Source organism: Littorina saxatilis, linkage group LG17 (genome assembly GCF_037325665.1).
Source record: "Littorina saxatilis isolate snail1 linkage group LG17, US_GU_Lsax_2.0, whole genome shotgun sequence".
NCBI lineage: Eukaryota > Metazoa > Mollusca > Gastropoda > Littorinimorpha > Littorinidae > Littorina > Littorina saxatilis.
In genome coordinates, this window is record NC_090261.1 from 50,633,975 (window position 1) to 50,655,450 (window position 21,476).

A 21,476-nucleotide genomic window follows, 5' to 3' on the forward strand; every position below is an offset into this window, starting at 1 on the left:
CGATGAGTGGGTGTTTGTGTGTGGCTGTGTTTGTTTATATATTTGTCTGTGTCTGTGATAATTCACGTGCACGCCGCGTATCATGTCCGTCAGTGTGTATATACAAGCGTGCCCTATACGCACTCACAAAAACCTTTCACAAAAACGCCGCACATACAATATTGCTGAGTCAGTGTCTCGAACCGGCTCTGAAAGACCGGCCGACTTTCTATACAAGGTGTTTTGGAGACAGCAGGACGACTAGGGGCATTCCATGCTAACCACCAACCATGCTCGACACCGAAAACCATCTACCGCAAGTGTTCATGTCACAGAGGCCAACAGAATAGCGCTGTTGGATACAATAAGCCTATGCTCATTGTGCTCTACGGCCGGCTAGTATCTCGCGCCGTGTCACGCTGTGACCTGAAGGGTATCATTAGCGAGGACAACAGCCACGTGCTTGCGGTAAACAAGAAGAGAAACCGGTGCTTTGCAAGTTTTTGTTCCTACGGCCTTGATTGCGGTACCCCTACTTTCCTTTCGGGTCCTTCCGTTGCATAGGGAGTATTACGTATCGGACCATTTTAAGACCTCTGAGACGAGCAGGTCTTAAAAAGGAGGTAAATTTACAGAGGATATGAACACAAAATCTGAAAAAGCAAGGTCTTAAGAAGGACTGAGGAAGTCTTAAAAAGGGGGAGGGGGGTGGGAGGAGTCCTTCGCTGCGTTAAAGCTCTGTCAGTTTAACTTGCTATTTCTCATAAACAACTCCACAATTCGCCAGTTCTCGGAACTGAACAACTCTATGATTTGTCTTTTCTCGTAGTACACACCGAAAAAGGCTGTTCTGTAGTTAATACATGCATCATCGTTTAAGAGCCCATTCTAGAGATAACTTGATATTGTGTATGATTTTCAATACCTGGGTATTAAATTTAGCTACAATGGTAAATTTACTGTTGCACAGAAGAATTTGTATGACCGTGCCTCCAAGGCCATGTTTGCTTTATTACGTAAAACTAGAAAACTGTTTTTGCCTCTTGATGTCCAAATTGACCTCTTTGAAAAAACTGTGGTCCCTATTTTACTTTACGGTTCTGAAGTATGGTGCCCTTACATGTCTGATCTAGCTAACAAATTACAGATACGATTTTTTAAGATGATTTTGAAAGTTGGCAAATCAACACCAACAAACATGGTTTTGGGTGAATTAGGTCAGTTCCCTGTAAGTATTCAAGCGAAATGTCGTATGTTGAATTTTTGGTACAAACTTGCATTTTCAAATGGTTCTGACAAACTCTCTTGTGTGACATATCGTTTTTTATTTAAAATGTATGAATCTGGTGTATACAAGTCAAAATTTTTGCTTTCTGTCCATGGTGTTCTAAATGAGTTAGGCTTTAGTGATTTTTGGCACAATCAAACTATCGATAATGTAACGGATGGTGGTTATTTTAATACTTTCAAAGCACTGATGAAAAATAGGCTACAAGACCAATTTGTCCAAACCTGGCATTCAGAAATAAATAACAATGAGTTTTATTATAATTATAGAATGTATAAAGAGAATTTTGAGTTTGAAAAGTACTTGTCCATCCTGCCGGTTAATTTAGCAAACGCTGTTTTAAAATTTAGAACACTGAATCATAAATTGCCTATACAAAAAGGTAGGACTCTTAGTATTCCCAGACAAGACAGAATCTGTCACAAATGTTCATCAGGTGACCTTGGGGACGAGTTCCATTATATTTTTGTATGTCCTTTTTTTACCAATTATAGAAAACAGTTGTTACGGTGCTATTATTATGCCCGCCCCAATTCAGTTAAATTCAGAGAGCTTTTTTCCACTACAAAAAAGAGTTTATTGCTAAAACTCGCAAAGTTCATGACACTTGTCATGGACTGTTTGAGAAGCGAGTAAAATTTAATTCTCTTTTAGCTTTATACTCCGTTATCTGTTTTGTGTTGTTTGTAATAGTATTTTTGTCCTTATGTTAACTCACCCATCACCCCCCCCCCCCTCCCCCTTCCCCCCATTTCCCATAGTAAAGAAATGTATGTAATTACTTTGTGTGTTTTATTATTATTATTATTATTATTATTATTATTATTATTATTATTATTATTATTATTATTATTATTATTATTATTATTATTATTATTATCATTATTTATTATTATTATTGTTGAATTGTTTCTTGTATTGTTTTTGCTCTCCCTCACCCCTCAACTCCCTTTTCTGTACATAGCCTGATTTCTTTTTGTTTTAGTTCCTTTTATTTGGTGTTGAATGAAATGTGTTTTTATTGTGTTTTTTAATTTTCCATGTACCCTCACGGGGTTTTATCGGAATAAAACTTGACTTGACTTGACTTGACTTGACTTGATAACGACAGAAGTTAAAAAAAAAATTTTTTTTTATAATGCTCTGGTGTTTTGGAGTATTTGGCTTAGAACAATTACAAAATGTCCCTTGCATGGTATGGTAGCTTGAAAATCTTGAATCGAAAAATGTACGATTGCGGTAAGGGTCACCCAGTTTTAAAGCTGTTTTTTCGCGTATCGTTTAGAGCAAACACACAGAAACGACTTGCTTGACATAAAAACAGTAAAACGTTTTAAAAACACAGTGTGCATGCCTAGATTTGAAGGGATGAGTGTGACCTGAGCTTTATAGGAAAAAGCGCTTGGAAACTAGAACAAGTAACGATGAAACACTCGTTCGAACTGAAAAGGACGTTCACAACGCGGAGTTTATTCTTTGCATAACTTACGAAATAGACGAAAAGGCGTATTATTTCAGACGCCTTCAAGCGAAAGATTTTCTACATTACAGCACACTTGCTTGATTTGTTTCTGAAGTGTGTATGTGTGTGTGTGTGTGTGTGTGTGTGTGTGTGTGTGTGTGTGTGTGTGTGTGTGTGCGTGCAGTGTGTGTGTGTGTGCCGTGTGTGTGTCAGTGTGTGTGTGTGTGTGTGTGTGTGTGTGTGTGTGTGTGTGTGCGTGTATGTATGTGTGTGTGTGCGTGTATGTATGAGTGTGTGTGTGTGTGTGTGTGTGTGTGTGTGTGTGTGTGTGTCTGTATTTTGTGTGTGTTGAGATCCTTCACCAGTGAACGCGGCGACTAAGGTTCGACAGAACATCAGAACTTACGGAGACACCAGCTATGTTTTTATGATGATGAGAAGATATAAAAACTTGACTAAATGTAAAAAGAACTATTTTATTAGTGCGAGATTTGAAAAACTCTTCTGTGTCACGTTTGACGCACGCACATATTATGATTCTGTTAAACCACAACAGGGCTCTAAACCTGGTGTGGATATTATCTGTTAGCCCGGTTAGGTTAAAGAAATAAATAGATTGGGCAAAATAGAATTAAAAATACGTACACAAATAAACGAACACAAGAATAAAAGTACACGATTGTGTTCTAAAAACTAAGTGTTCTGTGCTTTTTGACAGTGCCATGTCACCATAGCATTCGTTTATCAAGAATGTGTTAGGCGTTTACTTCACTGAAAAGCCGCAAAGAATGTCTCCTGTCTTGTTTGGACCCATTCAAACCAACAGAATGTGTTCTACGTTCCGTGACTCAATTTAACCCCGAAGAATGTCTTATGCGTTCTTTTCACATCAATACAAATATTTCTTAATTAGGGACGGTATTTATGGTTAGACTCCCTACGGTAGCACCGGCAGGACTACTATCGCCTCAATCAGCTGAAGAATTCCTTCCTGTGTCACATATCTCCTCCAATCACAGCGCAGCACTGGCGATATGACCCCACCTACCGTGGGAACCGTGACCTTGCAGCCAATCACGGCGCAGGGATTCCGTGACGTCACGATCCCTGCGCCAAAAAAGGACAGGAGGGGAGAAGTGAATGGGCCGCAGTGGCCCACAGCGCGTAAACAAGGTCGCGTGAGTGTGTGTGGAGTTGTTTCATATCTCGCATTCCTGTGTCCTCCCTTCCCTCCCTCTTGTCCCCCTCTCCCCTCTCCCTTTCCCCCCTCCTTCTCCCAGCCTTTCACTCAGCGTGCCAGCCCTGGCCTGGGCTCTCAGTATTGTGGCCTAGGTCGGAAAATAAACACGCAATGGGCAAAACCTATAAATTTTCCGCATGGTGCGTGTGTGTTTCAGTCTGAACCGAAGATTCCAAGAAGAACGGAGGAAGAACGTTGTTGCAGAGATATTTCACTTGCTTACTGATTCATGCTGAGAGAACCAACGGTTTCATTTTTGGTCAGTGGGTTTTATGTTTGTGATTCACTGTGAGAAATTTAGCCTTTTGATTCATTTCTTTCCCTTGAATGACGACCAAGTAATCCGGAACTCTGTGTCACTGCAGTTTGTGGGGATACGACGGACAGTTACTGAAAGCAGCGTTTACGTTTGCCTGCGTATCGGTGACTTTTCCAGTGACCAAACGGACTTAGTTTCTACAGCAGTTGTGACGGTCAGCTGTGGTCACCTTGTGTAACCGCTGTCCTCCTGAGTTGTCATCCTTTTGCCGGACATCCGCCTTTAAACCGAAGGTCTGTTTCTGTCACAAATCAACAGGGACACGGACATACTTATTCATTATTTGTGTTTATCGAAAAAGACAGTTTGCGAGGAACGTGGATCGTTACATTTCTTCCAAGGACAAGGAAAACAAGTAAATAAAGAGAGAAAGAGAGAGAGAGAGAGAGAGAGAGAGAGAGAGAGAGAGAGAGAGAGAGAGAGAGAGACTTAAAGAAGGTGCTCAAGGACTATTTCCGTATTCCAGGCACGATGCAGGTAATTTCGCCCACTTCATAAAAGCTGTCAGAGGTGTGAGCTATGACTGACGCTCTGCGGGGGTAACCTGTGCCGCCGTTTACTCACACACACACGTAACCACAGCGTGAGAATCTCGCAGACTCTGAACTGACTGAGAGAAAAAGAAGCTCATGCATTGATCTTTCTGCGCTTCTGTTGTCAACACTGTTGTGCAAAGACTCAGGATTCTGCACTGACTCAGTGAAGAGAAAAGTAAGAGACTGTGAGATTGAGAGGGAGAAAAAAGAAGCTTTTTGGACGAAAATAGATGATCTGCAACTCTGCAAAGCAAAACAGATTAGCCGTTGCTGTGAGTGGATTTTTGGAAAGATTTGTGAAGTGCGAATTGAGCGCTACAAAAAGTAACGGTGCCAAAGTGTGTAACTAAAAAGCTATATACACAAAACAACAGTGCCTAAGTTTACAAAAAGCAGTACAAACAAATACGGTGCCAAAGTGTACGAAAAGCAGTACAAATAAATACGGTGCCAAAGTGTACCCAGAGACTGAGCTACAAATAACACAACGGTGCCAAAGCGTGCGCATAGAGAACACCAAACACAACCAGTGCCAGAAAGGTGTGTACGAGATTTGGCCTTGAGCGTGAAAGCTACAGTGCTCGGATTGTTGTTGTATACAAACAGTGTACAAGCTAAATACAATAAGCACTGCTTGTCGTCAGTGTGTGGGACTATAGACTCTCATCATGACGTGCGTGTGGACTCCGTTGCACGTGCTATACTCGGCCCTGCTTGTCTTGCTGGTAAGTGGACGTTTTTACTTGTTGTTATTTTTCTTTCTAAGTAGTCCAATGATATTTGAGACTGTTAAATCTTTAACTTTCTGTCTTATTCAACTGATATTTGATATTTCAATCTTATTTCGGTCAACTGACATGTCAGTATTTGTGTGCCCGTTTGTTAAAATCGCTTTTCGTCATTACTGCTGATTTGACGTCAACTCAGTAACGTTCGTGTAATTCACGTTATGCCAAGTATCTTTTATCGTGCGCAAGAGGTCTATGGGTGCACTATATTGATGTAAGTGGGTACTAGCACACCCAGAGCCGGACTGCCTCCAGGAACCTTTGCTTTTTTAACCGCGACTTTTGTGTATTCTGTTTTGAAAACAACTTTGTCTGACTAATCAGTCTCAGTCGGCAAGAAAACCAATGTTGTACGGATGCAACGTATAGAGATTCAAAGCGAAGAGAGTGCGAGAGAGAAATAGAGAGAGAGAGAGAGAGAGAGAGAGAGAGAGAGAGAGAGAGAGAGAGAGAGAGAGAGAGAGAGAGAGAGAGAGAGAGAGAGAGAGAGAGCAGAAGATGGTTTCTTCCCTACTTACCCGACTACCGTTAACGACACACACAGACAGAATTATGCAGCGACAACTGACGATGATGGGAACGTATGAAGATCGTGTGTTGGCAATAAATTTGGCTTCACCGAAAACTCCGTTAGATTTCTTTGAGAGCCTGAGCACCGTTTGTCTCTGCGGTGCATTCTCCTTTCTATACTCCTTCACTGACTCTTTATAAGCATAAAAGGGATATTGCCCGCATGGGGCCAAAACACCAGTGCAATATTACGACGGTGCACTATATAGTATTACGACAATACAACATTTCGGAACAAGTCACATGATCATTCAGCAAATGTTAAAACTCTTTTGATTTTCAGGCATTTGAATTTATAGGTGCTTATTCTTCTGTAAGTGGGACCAAGAACAAACTCCATGCAGGTTTGGAGATTACAGGTCCAGTCACGGGTTATATTTTAAACCGTTATTTTGTCTATTTACAAAACACGTGTCCTAAACCGTTATTGTCTAGTTATACAAAGTGCAAGCACGTGCCCCAAACCGTTATTACTTTAGTTCCAAAGAACGTGTCCCAAACGGCGTTAAATTCTCTAGTTATACAAAGCATGTGCCCAAAACCGTTATTGTCTAGTTATACAAAACACGTGTCCCAAACCGTTATTGTCTAGTTGTACAAAACACGTGTCCCAAACGGTTATTGTCTAGTTATACAAAACACGTGTCCCAAACCGTTATTGTCTAGTTATACAAAACACGTGTCCCAAACCGTTATTGTCTAGTTGTACAAAACACGTGTCCCAAACGGTTATTGTCTAGTTATACAAAGTGTATGCACGTGCCCCAAACCGTTCTTTTTTTTTGTTTTTTGTTCCAAAGAACGTGGTCTAAACGGCGTTAATTGTTCTACTTATACAAAGCATACATGTTCGGTCCCAACCCGTTAGTGTCTCTAGTTCGAATAGCACGTGTCCCAACCCGTACTTGTCAAAAGTTGCTTTTTGGTACGCATGTGTCGCAGTCAAGGATGACTTTTTTTGTAAATGAAAGCCTAGGCAGATCAGTGTTGATCGACATAATCGTTCAGACACAACGGAAGGTATAGGCTATAATATATTGAAGTGTTTGATAATACGCGTGAAAGTTTTCAAGTGGAGCAAGCAAGCCGATTTAGGGTTGCCGTTGGCTCTGTGGCGGACTACAGCGCTTTGACTTGCTATATATGCCGTCATTCAAACAACAACGTCAGTTGACTAGAGACAAAGTGCGGAGTTGGCAGCTTGGGTTAATCAGCGACCCCACACGTAGGTATGTACAAACACACCAGCGTTCCATAGTAAACACTACATAAATACCACAATACAATGTAAGCGCTGATTGTTGCTTTGTGGGCCACTGTTTTCAGGGCTGATACGGAACAGTTGGCCGAATAGCTGACTTAAGTGTATGAGGGTTTTGAACCTGTTGTTTTAGCTTGGTTTTGTCTTCACGGCTGCCCTCTTTTTTCCCTTCTTTTTGCTCTTTCTTGTCCTTGGGTTTAACCCCCCCCCTCCCCCTCCACCCCATTTGACACCTCACATGGCAATGCAAAACAATTCAATGCACTACTGCGCATTGCAATCTTGTTGCCGCAGTGCCGCGGCCACGCATACTGAAGAATTCAAATCGAGTAATGATGATTCGGCAATGTACCAACACTGTACATGGTAGGCATCCGTCACTAGAAAAAGTAAGCTTACTTTAAGATTTTCCGCAGTGGTACACGCAATGAAAAGACAAGAACCGGCCTTTAATCTGAGCTGAGACCAGTCGAAAGTCTCCCGATATCGCAGGTGGCCAGTCATTGCTAGTATATTTTGGTCAAGATAGTCATAGGTACCACAGAAGGTGTCCTTTATTAGGGAAGCAGAGGGGGGGGGGGGGCTCTCTTCGGAGGGGCTTCTCGTCGCGGGTACCACCTTTTTTGTTTTAATGTGTTACGTGTTAATTAGTTGTTAATATATATGTTTTAAGAGCAGTCAAGTCACTTATTTTCATCCATACTGTGTATTGAATGGTCCATAAACAATATTAATATATGTCCTATGTCTTATGTATACTGTCTTTGTTACGTTGTTGTGGTTTAAGTGGGTCATGTAAAAAAAAAAAAGTCCGTTGTTGCCTTTTCATCTTGCCTGCTGTCTAAATGTTAGTTGTGCAAACTCTTCTGCGCGGTCATGTTTTGCATGCTGAATTTGCAGCTGCATGATGTCAAGCTTTCTTGTTAAATGTCTCTTGAACTTTTTTCCTTCCTCTTTTGGCTCGGCCCATGTTCTTGTTTCTTTCTTATGTGTATGTTTCGTTGTTGTCGTGGTTGTTGTGGTTTGAATTCTAAAGACAAGTGAGCATGGGCCTAGCCAGAGACACCCGACTTTTCATTTGTTCATTCTCTGATTAAGTGTTTGATCTTGTTGCGCAGCAAAGGGATTCAACACTGAGCCTGCTTTGACTTTCCCACTCGGCTGCAATGCACTGAGTTATGTATCTCTGTGCTGAAATGGGACGGTTGCGGGGCCTCAGTCGCCCCAAGTTTCCCTTCTATTCCCCCACTCAGTGAAAACAGCACATTCCTTTTAATCTATCTACTATCGAGGTAAATGCATTTTTCATCTCTGCTCCCCCGTCACCTTCTGCAAGCGCAATAGCAGTCAGCTGTTTCCGGTTTTCACATAATTATAAGTTCCAGAACATGTACTACGTCGTGCGGTTTTTTGTTTTAGCAATCAACACGGTAAGACGTACATGACTTCATTCACGTTAAGTTGCGTTTTTGGGTTCAGCCGATTCATAACTCTCGCGATTGTTTTAGCTTCGCTTGATCTATGACACCTACAAATATGTTGCCTTCACATGATTTACAAACTTCCAGTCCACAGTGACGGCAGTTTTGGCTACGTTTGATTTATGATCTTCGACGAACGTTTCTGCTCGGCTCAGCGTAATGCTCCGTTAAACAGCTCAGTGGTATATATGTGTGTACGTGTGTACTTTTAGTCTGCATTTTTGTTGGGGGGGGGGGGGGGGTTCGAGGTTCGAGGTTGCATATACGTGGTATCAGATGGTTCATTTTGTTCGTAAAAGTGCACCTCAACTTTAAAGCTGTGCGCTAATTTGGAATCGGCGGATTTTGCAATAGCTGGCAGGTGTCAGTAGAAAGGGGGTTTAGGGGATGGTGGCGGGAGTCTCTGGGGTGGGGGAGGGGGCGAGGGTGTTACTCTGCATCATAAATAAACAGTGTCTGACTCAAAATATGTCCACGTGCCCACACAAGACAGAAAGAAGAAGGTAGCTCAAGAGCGGACACAAGCGTTGGTGGTGGAGTTAGTTGTCCAAAAAGAATGCGAGTATTGTAGGGGCTAAGTTGAAGTTGTGACGAAAACAGCAACTTGTCGCACCTGAATTCGAACCCAGAACTGGCCAGAACTTTCTACCTGTATCAATAACACCGTCTTTATCTCTTTTACTCCATGTATGACCCTTACAAATCTAGTTCTCTTTCCTTGGTTCAAGATCCAAACTCAGCCAAGCTCTTCGCGCGCGCTACAGTCAACCGTCTTGACATGTGAATTTCATTGATTGCCTTAATCCACTGGTGATTTGGTCAGAGAACAGTAACTACCTTGTACTGAGATTGACCAAAGAACTCTCAACCTATTGCACTTAAACTCCAGACTTGAGACAAATTACTCCTCTTCGAACCTTCAAGAAACTTCCTCAATCCAGCACTCAAACCTCCTTGTGAACCTTACGTGCCTACTATATATACGTCTTCACTCGCATTCATTAGGACGGTTCCATTATGGAGGTTGCATGGAGAACGAGCAAATATACTCAGTACGGAAACGAGAAAACGATGACGTTCTCTTTCTTGTTCCAGACCACCGATGTGCATGACATCCTGTTTGGTGACAACAGTTTGTCCCTGTTGGGTTTAGAACGGATTTGTATCGGCAGTCTAAGACAAGAAGAATTACGTGATCTTAGTCGCGGTTCCACTCTGAGTAGTTGGTTCGTTCTCCGCGCAATCTCTGTATAATAACCGACTTGCTTTATCAACCTTCGTTTACACGACACTATCGTCATTTTTCTCCTGTAGGCGTGAAACTCTCCACTTCGATCTCGTCTTAGCGGGATGACATGTATCAGTAGCTAGTCATGTACAGTATATCAGTAGGTAGTCAGAGTGGTTGGAGTGTCGACGATAACCTAAAACGTATCCCTCAGACACCTGATAGTGCGTGTCAGTGAAGAGTGTTGATACACACTCGAGTACTATGACACGTGTTCTAACACGGTGGTACCGGCACGGTTGGCCTAGTGGTAAGGCGTCCGCCCCGTGATCGGGAGGTCGTGGGTTCGAAACCCGGCCGGGTCATACCTAAGACTTTAAAATTGGCAATCTAGTGGCTGCTCCGCCTGGCGTCTGGCATTATGGGGTTAGTGCTAGGACTGGTTGGTCCGGTGTCAGAATAATGTGACTGGGTGAGACATGAAGCCTGTGCTGCGACTTCTGTCTTGTGTGTGGCGCACGTTATATGTCAAAGCAGCACCGCCCTGCCGGATATGGCCCTTCGTGGTCGGCTGGGCGTTAAGCAAACAAACAAACAAACACGGTGGTCGACACCTTCTTGCCGTGCTGACATTCTGAGTGTGGCTCTCATCCAATACGGGAGCAAATAACTGAATGCGAGCACATTAGAAGCTCTCTTGGAAGACCTGGCCCCAAATTATGAATTGACCCTTTGGCGAGGGGACGCAACTCCTGTGCGACCCTGACACGTCTTCTTCACCTGCCTGTATGCTGTCTTGTGGCAGAGACATAGATAGATAGAATGTATGTATGTATGTCTCTTCTTGTAGACAGACAGGTTAGACGTGTCAAGGCAATTTTCCATTTCAATGTATTCATTTAATGGACAATAAAGTGTTGTTATTTGTATCACCAATGTAAGAACTCGCTTTTCTTTGATACATTGTCTGTTCATAACCTATGTGCGTTTATTTCGATTGTAATTTTCTCAGGTATAAGAGGTCTTACACAAATGAGGGGCGGTTGAAGGAGAGGGGGGGGGGGAGGGAGGAGAGGGGAGAGGTGATGTTCCACTGTATTCCTCTTCCAATACGAGACAAATATTTCCGGAAAGACGGTACAGGCACCATGCCAACATTCTTCCTCGCATTTTTCGCCCCCCGATAGCGAAAATATGACTTTGGACGAAAACAAAGATAGACTGTTTATTGCAAAATATGACGCGTAGAGAAAAACAAAGATAACTTGTGACGATCGTGCCAAATTTCATTTTTCTTCTGTAGGATGCTGAATCAAAGCGTATAAAGGGTGTGTCTGAACAGTATACAACAGATAGGACCGACCTTATTCTCCTGTTTGAATTTCTTTCGTTGAGATACAGATTTTTTTCGGGAGTGTGTGTGTGTGTGGGGGGGGCACTGAGGAACAAAGCGGCTAATGACGGCCGACGATGTTTTTGTTTTCCTGTGTTTGTCCATCTGTCTGTCTGTCTGTCTCTGTCTGTCTGTCTGTCTGTCTGTCTGTCTGTCTGTGTCTGTCTGTCTGTCTGTCTGTCTGTCTCTCTCGCTCTCCCTCTCTCTCTCTCTCTCTCTGTTTCCGAGTCTCTCTCTCACTCTCTCTCTCTCTCTGGTTGTGTCTGTCTCGGTGAGTCTGAGTTTCTCTATAGTTTCTCTTTCAAGTTCTCGAATTCTTTTACATGCTAGCTCTCCAAGTTAAAGAACATTTCAAAATTAACTGGGCTAAAATCACCGAACACAAAACTGTGATCTTTTTCTCCTATCTTAATTCTATTACTTTTTTTTTCGCACACTACATACTGCTGTGATAATAACCGTCTGGCGTTGATAAAAACTCTGATTAAAATGTTTGGCGCAATCTTAGGGCGAGCGTATATATAGATAGTGCAAATTGGATTAACACTTTTGAAATTAATCCCTAATGCGAATGCGGAAAAACCAAAACAATTCATAAAGGACTCACGATCCTAAGCACTACGATAAGACATAAGACTTTATTTCAACCATGTGCAGTACACTAGGGACATGTTTTGGCCAGAGTACAATCAATACTGTTTCGTGCATGGTCACAGTTTTCGATGCAGTAGTCAAATTTGAAGTAGTGGGGGCCCGTAGAACGTAAAGGAAATCCGACCCAAAGTCTATCATTGTGACCCAAAGTCTATCATTGTGACCCAAAGTCTATCATTGCGACCCAAAGTCTATCATTGCGACCCAAAGTCTATCATTGTGACCCAAAGTCTATCATTGTGACCCAAAGTCTATCATTGTGACCCAAAGTCTATCATTGCGACCCAAAGTCTATCATTGTGACCCAAAGTCTATCATTGCGACCCAAAGTCTATCATTGAGACCCAAAGTCTATCATTGTGACTCAAAGTCTATCATTGTTGCCGTTGTTTACAAAGGCTTGACATACTACAGGATTACCCCTTTAGCACCAAGTTAAACGGACTTGTTGTAATGTTTAACCCAGATTTAAGTAATCCCCTTCTACAATAGCTCGGTGGGGGCCTACTCCAATGCTACCTTGGGGGAAGTGCTTTGTTGTCTATACATACACCCAGTGTACATCGCAATGAATAGTTGTTTTCTCTTACCGATCACAGTGATTGATTTACTTTCTGTTACCGACGTACTTAACTCAATGTAATTGTTTTATGGCTGTAAAAAAACAAACTAACAAGAGATCGTGTTGTGCATACTAAGCTACCGATGCACGTACCCCTCCATTGTTAAACGATTGAATGTGGATCTTAACCGTGCGCAATGCTGCAGGTATTGCAGGTATTTCAAACGGAACATAGACAAAGGTGAATGATTTGAATTCGACTGCGCATACGTGTTCAGCAGTGACCTACTTTCACTGCCTACTGGTATCTATTCGAGGCTTCTGTATCCTTAGCGGATTATGACTTTATTCAGTTATTCTACAGAAAAACAGAAATGCTGGAGAAAAACTGTTTGTTTCTGCAGCATTTCTGCATAATGTCATCTTTCGCGAGAGCAACGTTTTTTTCTGCAGCAGTAAAATTGAAATCAAAAATGCTGCAGTAAAACGGTGATGTTGTTTTACTGGAGAAAAACTGTTTACACTTTTTCTTCAGCATTTTGGCATTATTCAGTTATTCTGCAGAAAAACTGTCTTTTCTGCAGCATTTCTGCATAATGTCATCTTTCGCCGAAGCAACATTTTACTGCAGTAAAATTGAAATCAAGAATGCTGCAGTAAAACGGTGCTGTTGTTTTACTGCAGAAAACCTGTTTACACTTTTTCTGCGGCATTTTGTACTGGCTCATTATAATGTTGGAGCACGCGAGCCCCCCTCTGTCGAGAGATGGACTCATCCAGAATTACCAATAGTTGTGCGTGACACGAATGTATTTTGTCTGTCTGACTTCCTTTCCGCCGGAAGTTCAAAGTTTCAAATTAAACAATGGCACCTGTCAGCAACATTGTCACATTTTCCCAGACGAACGCAGTAGTCCACTTCGTGTTCGAATTGCTTCAGAAAGTGTTCACGTTCGGCCGCCATTGTGAAGTTGAATATAATGCCCTTATGCTACACGCCTTCTGATTGGTACACTGCGGAACAAACTATTATACTATCCCAGGGGGCGACGAATACAAACGCTACTTTACAAGGTCGTTCGTTTTTCTCCAGAAAAACTGTCACAGACTATTTTGAAGAAAAAGTTAATCGCAATAATGCTGCAGAAAACCAAGTAAACATTATGCTTCAGAAAAACTGTTTTACTGCAGTAAAAAAAAGTTGCTTCGGCGAAAGATGACATTATGCAGAAATGCTGCAGAAAAGACAGTTTTTCTCCAGCATTTCGGTTTTTCTCCGGAATAACTGAATGTCATAATCCACCAAGAGCCAGTACAAAATGCTGCAGAAAAAATGTAAACAGGTTTTCTGCAGTAAAGCAACAGCACCGTTTTACTGCAGCATTCTTGATTTAAATTTTACTGCAGTAAAATGTTTTGCTGCAGAAAAAAACGCTGCTTCGGCGAAAGATGACATTATGCAGAAATGCTGCAGAAAAGAACGGTTTTTCTCCAGCATTTGTCTTTTCTGCAGAATAACTGAATAAAGTCATAATCCGCTAAGGATACTTCTGCTCCGAAAGGCTAAGTCTGGCGTGAATCGCCGCTTAAAACCAGTTTGTGAGTTTGTGCTCTTCACATGGGCAGCGATTTTGATTGGACTTGCCACCGACTAAAATCGCTTGAAAGTTGGTCACAAGTTGTTTCCAAGTCTACTATGTGAACAGCACTTTTTAATACGGCCACAGCACTCAGGCATTCCAGAAACAAAGGAACGTGAACAATCCAGCACCCACGGGGTCGTTCTTTGGAATTCTGTCAGCAAAGCTTTCTTGGTCAAATGTGTGCATGTCAGGGTGCATATACCTACGAGACCGTTAACCCCCCGGGACACCAACACGTGGGATCAGAATTAAAGACCTGCCCAGGTTTTACCCAGCAATTAGGATAGAACCTGCAGGAATAGTGTGAAGCAAACCCGCAGTGTGCAAAATCGGCTTCGCTCAAGCATGACGTGTCACTATAAGACACCAGAAGTGCAAAAGGTGCTTAGCTTCGGTTACACCACAAGAGCAATGTTATAAAAACACAACACAACAATGGCCTGTATTAGGACCTCCAGTAATCCGAGAACAGACCCTCAATCAATCAATCAATATGAGGCTTATATTGCGCGTATTCCGTGGGTACTAAGCGCAGGGATTTTTTATTTTTTATTTTGTTTAAATCTTTTTTTATGCAATTTATATCGAGCACATATTCAAGGCGCAGGGATTTATTTATGCCGTGTGAGATGGAATTTTTTTTACACAATACATCACGCATTCACATCGGCCAGCAGATCGCAGCCATTTCGGCGCATATCCTACTTTTCACGGCCTATTATTCCAAGTCACTCGGGTATTTTGGTGGACATTTTTATCTATGCCTATACAATTTTTCCAGGAAAGACCCTTTTGGCAAACGTGGGACCTTTAACGTGAACACCCCAATGTAGCGTACTCGAAGGGACCTCGGTTTTTCATCTCATCCGAAAGACTAGCACTTGAACCCACCACCTAGGTTAGGAAAGGGGGGAGAAAATTGCTAACGCCCTGACTCAGGGTCGAACTCGCAACCTCTCGCTTCCGAGCGCAAGTGCGTTACCACTCGGCCACCCAGACACCGCAAATGCGTTACCACTCGGCCACCCAGACACCGCAAGTGCGTTACCACTCGGCCACCCAGACACCGCAAATGCGTTACCACTCGGCCACCCAGACACCGCAAGTGCGTTACCACTCGGCCACCCAGCCCTAAAGGATAGACTGCGAGGGCGTGTTCATGCTCTTGTTACTCTTCAAGGGCAGGGTTAAGAAAACACGGAACCACGGGGGAACCTCTTTTTTTAGGACCTCCAAGAATTTGAGGATTTTAAGTCCTAAACGACGGAGCATGGGCATGTTCTTGCTTCATTTAGCCTACTCTGCAAGAGAAACGCTCGAAAACAAGGAAACACGGTGGTCCTTCTGTCCAAGGACTTCTGAGGAAACTAGGTTCCAAAAGAGAAGAAGTCTTCGAATATGAGATAAGCCTACTTTCATAGACTGCATGAAGATATTAAGGAGTCGGTAATGTCCATTTAAACGAATGTCCACTTTAACAATTGTGTAATTTTCCGCATTGTATCTTCTCAAATCTTGCCTCTCTTTTGGGAGTCAGATTCTATTTTGTTTATTATTATTCATGAAGGAACGAGAAAGAAAAGAGGTCTCGGTTTGCGTGGTTGGTGTGTGCTGTTACTGAAGAGGAAGTCCAAAGCACTTAGGTCACCTACGCTAACTAGATAACTTTGAATAAGCTCGCGCCATCTTGTTTAGCGTAGGTTTCTAAATGAAGTCCAAAGTTGCGAAGTCGTGATGATCGAGATACCGGAGACAACGACAAAACCAAGACGCCCATCTTTATTTTCTCTCGCAACTTGAAGTGAAATCTCTGACGTCAAAAGTAAAACGAAGTTGGAGAAGATGTCACAGTGCGGATGATGCGTCAGGTAAAACTTCGGTGACTTTTCGTGTATGTGCCCCGATGAGACCGCACTTCAAGAACGACGTCTGTTTTGTTGGCTTAGTGGAAAAGTACGTGTAATGTCATCCTCATGCTCATGGTGTGTACGTAATTAAGTTCCCTCACTGGTAGCTGCAGAAAAGACGGTGTACACAGTTTTTACCGAATTAGGACCGGAACTACACACACTCTCTCTCTCTCTCTCTCTCTCTCTCTCTCTCTCTCTCTCTCTCTCTCTCTCTCTCTCTCTCTCTCTCTCTCTCTCTCTCTCTCTGCGCGTATAATTAAGTGGCATGCTTCAGTGACGATGAAGGTAGTTGACGTGTTAAGGAACAGCACTGCTAGTGTCAACTCCCGGAAGTTCAGTGATGCGTGACGCGATGCGCGACGTCATTCTACCTTGGTGAACTACGTCAACAGCGCGTCATCACGCATGAGCGAAACTGCAAAATGTCAGCATGCCTTTTACACATTCCTGCAGCGTGACGGCGTCATGCACTGGTGGGTCGTCTCTCGCTAAAGCTGGATTGTTAACCCTCTTTAAAAAATTTAAAAAATTAAAAAATAATAAAAAAAATTTAAAAAAAGGATGAAGTAAACTGCGCGACTACAAGTCCTGGGATTTGGCTCTGTTGCTCGTGGTGGGTGGTACACAAGGAGTAGAGGAAAAGAGAAAACAACATTGGCAATACGTGAAGACCAGAAACTCACCCTTTGGTCAGGAGTCAACTAGTCGCGTTATCCCAATTAAAGCCACAGTGAAACAAGTGGTGTACGTTACCTTGTTTACCAATTAGTCTCCTGACCCCCCCCCCCCTCCCCTCACTCACACTCTACAGATGTGGCCAACGTCAACGGCACGACTAGTAAAACCACCATGGGAAAAAACAAGACTTTTTTTTACGTAGTACCTTGTTTACCCTGTTTGTCGCCTGCCCTCCCCCTCAACTCCCCTACCCAATCCCCCCAACCATCTAGACCCACCCTTACCCCCCCCCCCCCCCCCCGCCCCCATCGATTTGGCCAACGCAGCAGGTGGTCCCGTATGTACGGTAGTGTACGTTGACCTAGTGACTGCCTGCATTCCACACATTCCTGGCGCATTCCACAAGCATTCCAGACATTGGCCGGGTCCCCAGTCACGTGGCACAGAGTGTTATTATGGGGGCGAGGACGCCCCCATTCTATACGGATAGTTTAGAGGTTGACCATGGGCAGCGCCATTTTGTTGTGAAATACGTCATCAGTTTGTGTACACAGGAAGTTGTGACATCCGTCACCCTATGGGAGGGGTGGAGGCAACATTGTTCATCTGTAGAAAGTTGTGAAATCCGTCACCCTATGGGAGGGGTGACGTCAAAATTGGTCATCACAGAGTTTGTGTAACACAGGAAGTTGTGAAATACGTCACCCTATGGGAGGGGTGACGTCAAAATTGTTCAACAAAAACATGATATGTCGCATTGTGCAGGGTCAACTGCAACAAACTCAAACCGAGCCATTCATACCTATCTGTATTTGAGTGACTTATATACCCGACATTTTTATTTCTTATTTTTAGCACAGGTGTAGGAAAAATCATGAACCAAAATGTTATTTATTTTCTAATTTAACATTTTTTTTACAAATATGACCATGGTCTTTTAAACATACAGTGACATTAAACATTGTTATGTTAAAAAAAAGAAAAAAGAAAAAAAGCTTTTGCGCACAAATCAGAAAATACATTGTACATTTTACCTGCAGGCCAAACAGTGTCTGTTGGCGGCAAAGGGCCCAGCAAGTTGCTATTTTTAGATCGATTAAAAGTTGTCAAGAACAGGCGCTTACATTTGGATGTGTCCACTGATAGTAGGTTTGGTTGTGATCAATCAGAATGATGTAGGAATAAAAATGTATGACAGTTTGGTATGATGACATGTAATTCAAATATGCTGAAATGTAATATTATACATGATATAATATTATTATGGCTGTTGCCATGACCATGAACCCCAAGAAAGGTTTAATGTTATGTAAAATCAAAATACCAAACTCAAGCACCTACTAATAATCTGGTCTACGGTGCGGCTTGGACCTAATATGGATGGGCACGCAACTCGCTCAGCCAGCCAGCGCTGCGAGACTTACAGCGGCCAACTTCGCCGCGGCGCGCTCATTGGCTGAGTATTGAACTTGCGTCAAGGCCGATGCGCGTACATTCCCAGAATGTTTACTTTCGGTTAGATTCTTCGACAGCATTCGCAGAGGTGACTGCCGTATTGTGTACCGCAGTCAGAAGTAATTTATTACTTTTGGGAGTTTAGTAACGTGATATCAGTTTTCAATTGTTCGTTCACTTATATTGCTTTCAGATTTAACACACAAGAAACAGTAGCACGGTTTTCGTTGCGAAAATGTGCATTGGCAGTGCTACGCGATCGAATTGTGTATTATGTACACGCGGTGTTCTTCTGGAAAAGACAGAAGCGACATGTGACGTCAGTCGTTCAGCCCGCGAGCGGTGGGATGGGGGGGGGGGGGGGGGGGGTCACATGGTTTGTTTGTTTCAGAACCACACCCATATACACACATTTCACATGTAAACCATTTGTCCGCCCCCTGTCGATATTTATCGACTAAGTTCCTTGTGGCACGTGCCATTGGTTAGACGGCTTCTTTGCCTTCCTGACTATAAAGAACGGACGGCGTCAGTCTTGGTCGTCGTGTATGTGTTGTGTTTTTAAAGTGCCGTTCACATCGCCGATTTACAACCAACTTTCGAGCGAGTATCGTTGCAACTATAAGTTGATTGAAAATCGCTACCCATCGGTCATTTAATTTCAATATCTAAAAAACATCGTGTAACTCTGATATTTATACACAGAAAGCCATGTAGTATCTATATATATATACGACTAGTGTCTGTCTGTCTGTCTGTCTGTGTGTCTGTGCGCGATGCGCGGCCAAGGTTCTCGATGGATCTGTTTCAAATTTGGTGATCATATTCAGGTACACCCTGGACACAACCTGGTCGATGAGATATTTCAACACGTGCTCTCAGCGCGCAGCGCGGAACCGATTTTGGTTCCACCTCAGCTATTTTGGTTCCACCTCAGCTTACCCGGGCCCCCATACCGACACACCATAGCCGCTACACCACATCACAACGCCAAAGTTCTCGGTGGATCTTTTTCAAATTTGGACACCGTATTCAGCTACACCCCGGACACAATATCATCGATGAGATATTTCAACACGTGCTCTCAGCGCGCAGCGCTGAACTCATTTTCGTTTTTGGGTTCATTTCACCATTATAAGTAACTCTTCCTTATCTTCTCCAGTGTTTGGCGTTTATCTCCCTTCCTTCGTGTGGCTTTCCCGTTCAGTTGTAAGTTACTACACTGCGCTGTCCACTGCGCTGAGCGTCTTCGGATATTCCCGGCGTTCTGTTACTGTTACCTATTTTTAGAAGGTCAACGCAGTGTACAGAACGTAAATTGGACCCGTAAATTATCCTCACTGTAAAAGTGCAAAGGTCGAATCAATTTATAGCCACGCGAAAAATACACTGTCATCTATCTCTCTATAGATACGGCTTCTCTGTGTTTGTGTGTGTGTGTGTGTAAGTGTGTGTGTCTCTATGTAAGCAACACCTGTGCATTCTTCAGTTCTGTTTGTGATGTGGTCTGGCGGCTTTTGTGTAAATTTATGTACTGGCCTTCCTTTGAGAAGCCATAACTTGCTCAGTCCTGTTTGAGTGGAGTTCGCCTCCAAAGGTGATTAACACGGTTACATTCGTCGACAAGGATGGGACTCGATATGGTCAGGAATGGCATTATGGCCACTGAATCATTTTCGTGCTGTTCCCATTCCACGAATCTGGGAGGGACCTAAGCTTGGCGGGTCCATAGTTCGGACCCGGCGAAGCCGGCGTACGGCTCTAAGTACTTCTTCCCGGCGAAGCCGGCTACCCGGCGAAGCGGGTATTCATTCTAGTTCTCTATATATGTGGCAGTGAGTGACAAACTTTTCTGCGTTGGTAGCCACCGAGAAGCAAGTTTGTCCCGATTTCTTTTTGGACGCATTCGTGTTCAAAGGTTCATACTTTCACGATTCTGTGCGTCTGTGCGTCTCCCTTCCTGTCGATGTTCAAAATGCATTTTGTTTCCACGACGCTTTCTTTCTTTCTTCTGACTATCCATCTTTCTGTCCCTCCTTTTGTTCTTATATCTTCTGTCTTTTTCTGTCTCTCTCTCTCTCTTTTCGAGTCAGTCTTTCTGTCTTTCAGAATCTTTCTCTGTCTGTCTTTCTCTCTTCTCGATGGTGGCTCTATCTGTCTTTCTTTCCGACTCTGGCTCTGTCTTTCTTTCTGTCCAAGTCTGTCTCTGTCAGTCTATAGTTCTCTGGCCGAGCCTTTCTCTCTCAGTCTATAGTTCTCTGGCCGAGCCTGTCTCTGTCAGTCTATAGTTCTCTGGCCGAGCCTGTCTCTGTCAGTCTATAGTTCTCTGTCCGAGTCTGTCTCTGTCAGTCTATAGTTCTCTGGCCGAGCCTGTCTCTGTCAGTCTATAGTTCTCTGGCCGAGCCTGGCTCTGTCAATCTATAGTTCTCTGGCCGAGCCTTTCTCTGTCAGTCTATAGTTCTCTGTCCAAGTCTGTCTCTGTCAGTCTATAGTTCTCTGTCCAAGTCTGTCTCTGTCAGTCTATGGTTCTCTGTCCAAGTCTGTCTCTGTCAGTCTATAGTTCTCTGGCCGAGCCTGTCTCTGTCAGTCTATAGTTCTCTGTCCAAGTCTGTCTCTGTCAGTCTATAGACTTTCTCTGGCCGAGCCTGTCTCTGTCAGTCTATAGTTCTCTGGCCGAGCCTGTCTCTGTCAGTCTATAGTTCTCTGGCCGAGCCTGTCTCTGTCAGTCTATAGTTCTCTGGCCGAGCCTGGCTCTGTCAGTCTATAGTTCTCTGGCCGAGCCTGTCTCTGTCAGTCTATAGTTCTCTGGCCGAGCCTGTCTCTGTCAGTCTATAGTTCTCTGGCCGAGCATGTCTCTGCATTCATTGATTTCTCTCTTTTCGGGGCGGTGAGTCTTTTTTTTCTCAAGTAACTTTCTTTCAGACTTAATGATTAATTGTCTTTCTGTCCGTCCATTCGTCTGTCTGTTTATCTGCCTCATCCCTCGCCATTTCTATCACATAACACACATTCTCTTTCTTTTTTTTGCA

General features: G+C 43.3%; 1 protein-coding gene across 1 annotated transcript in view; it reads left to right on the top strand.

The window, feature by feature from the left end:
* Nucleotides 1–4,072: 4,072 nt before the first annotated feature.
* The window catches only part of LOC138953784 (kunitz-type serine protease inhibitor 6-like), a gene marked incomplete at its 3' end in the record, with an annotated part of 80,456 nt that continues 63,052 nt past the window's right edge, over nucleotides 4,073–21,476 (top strand). Inside the window, 1 exon segment of the mRNA XM_070325691.1 lies at nucleotides 4,073–5,549. Within this exon segment, the coding sequence (XP_070181792.1) occupies nucleotides 5,493–5,549 (57 nt within the window).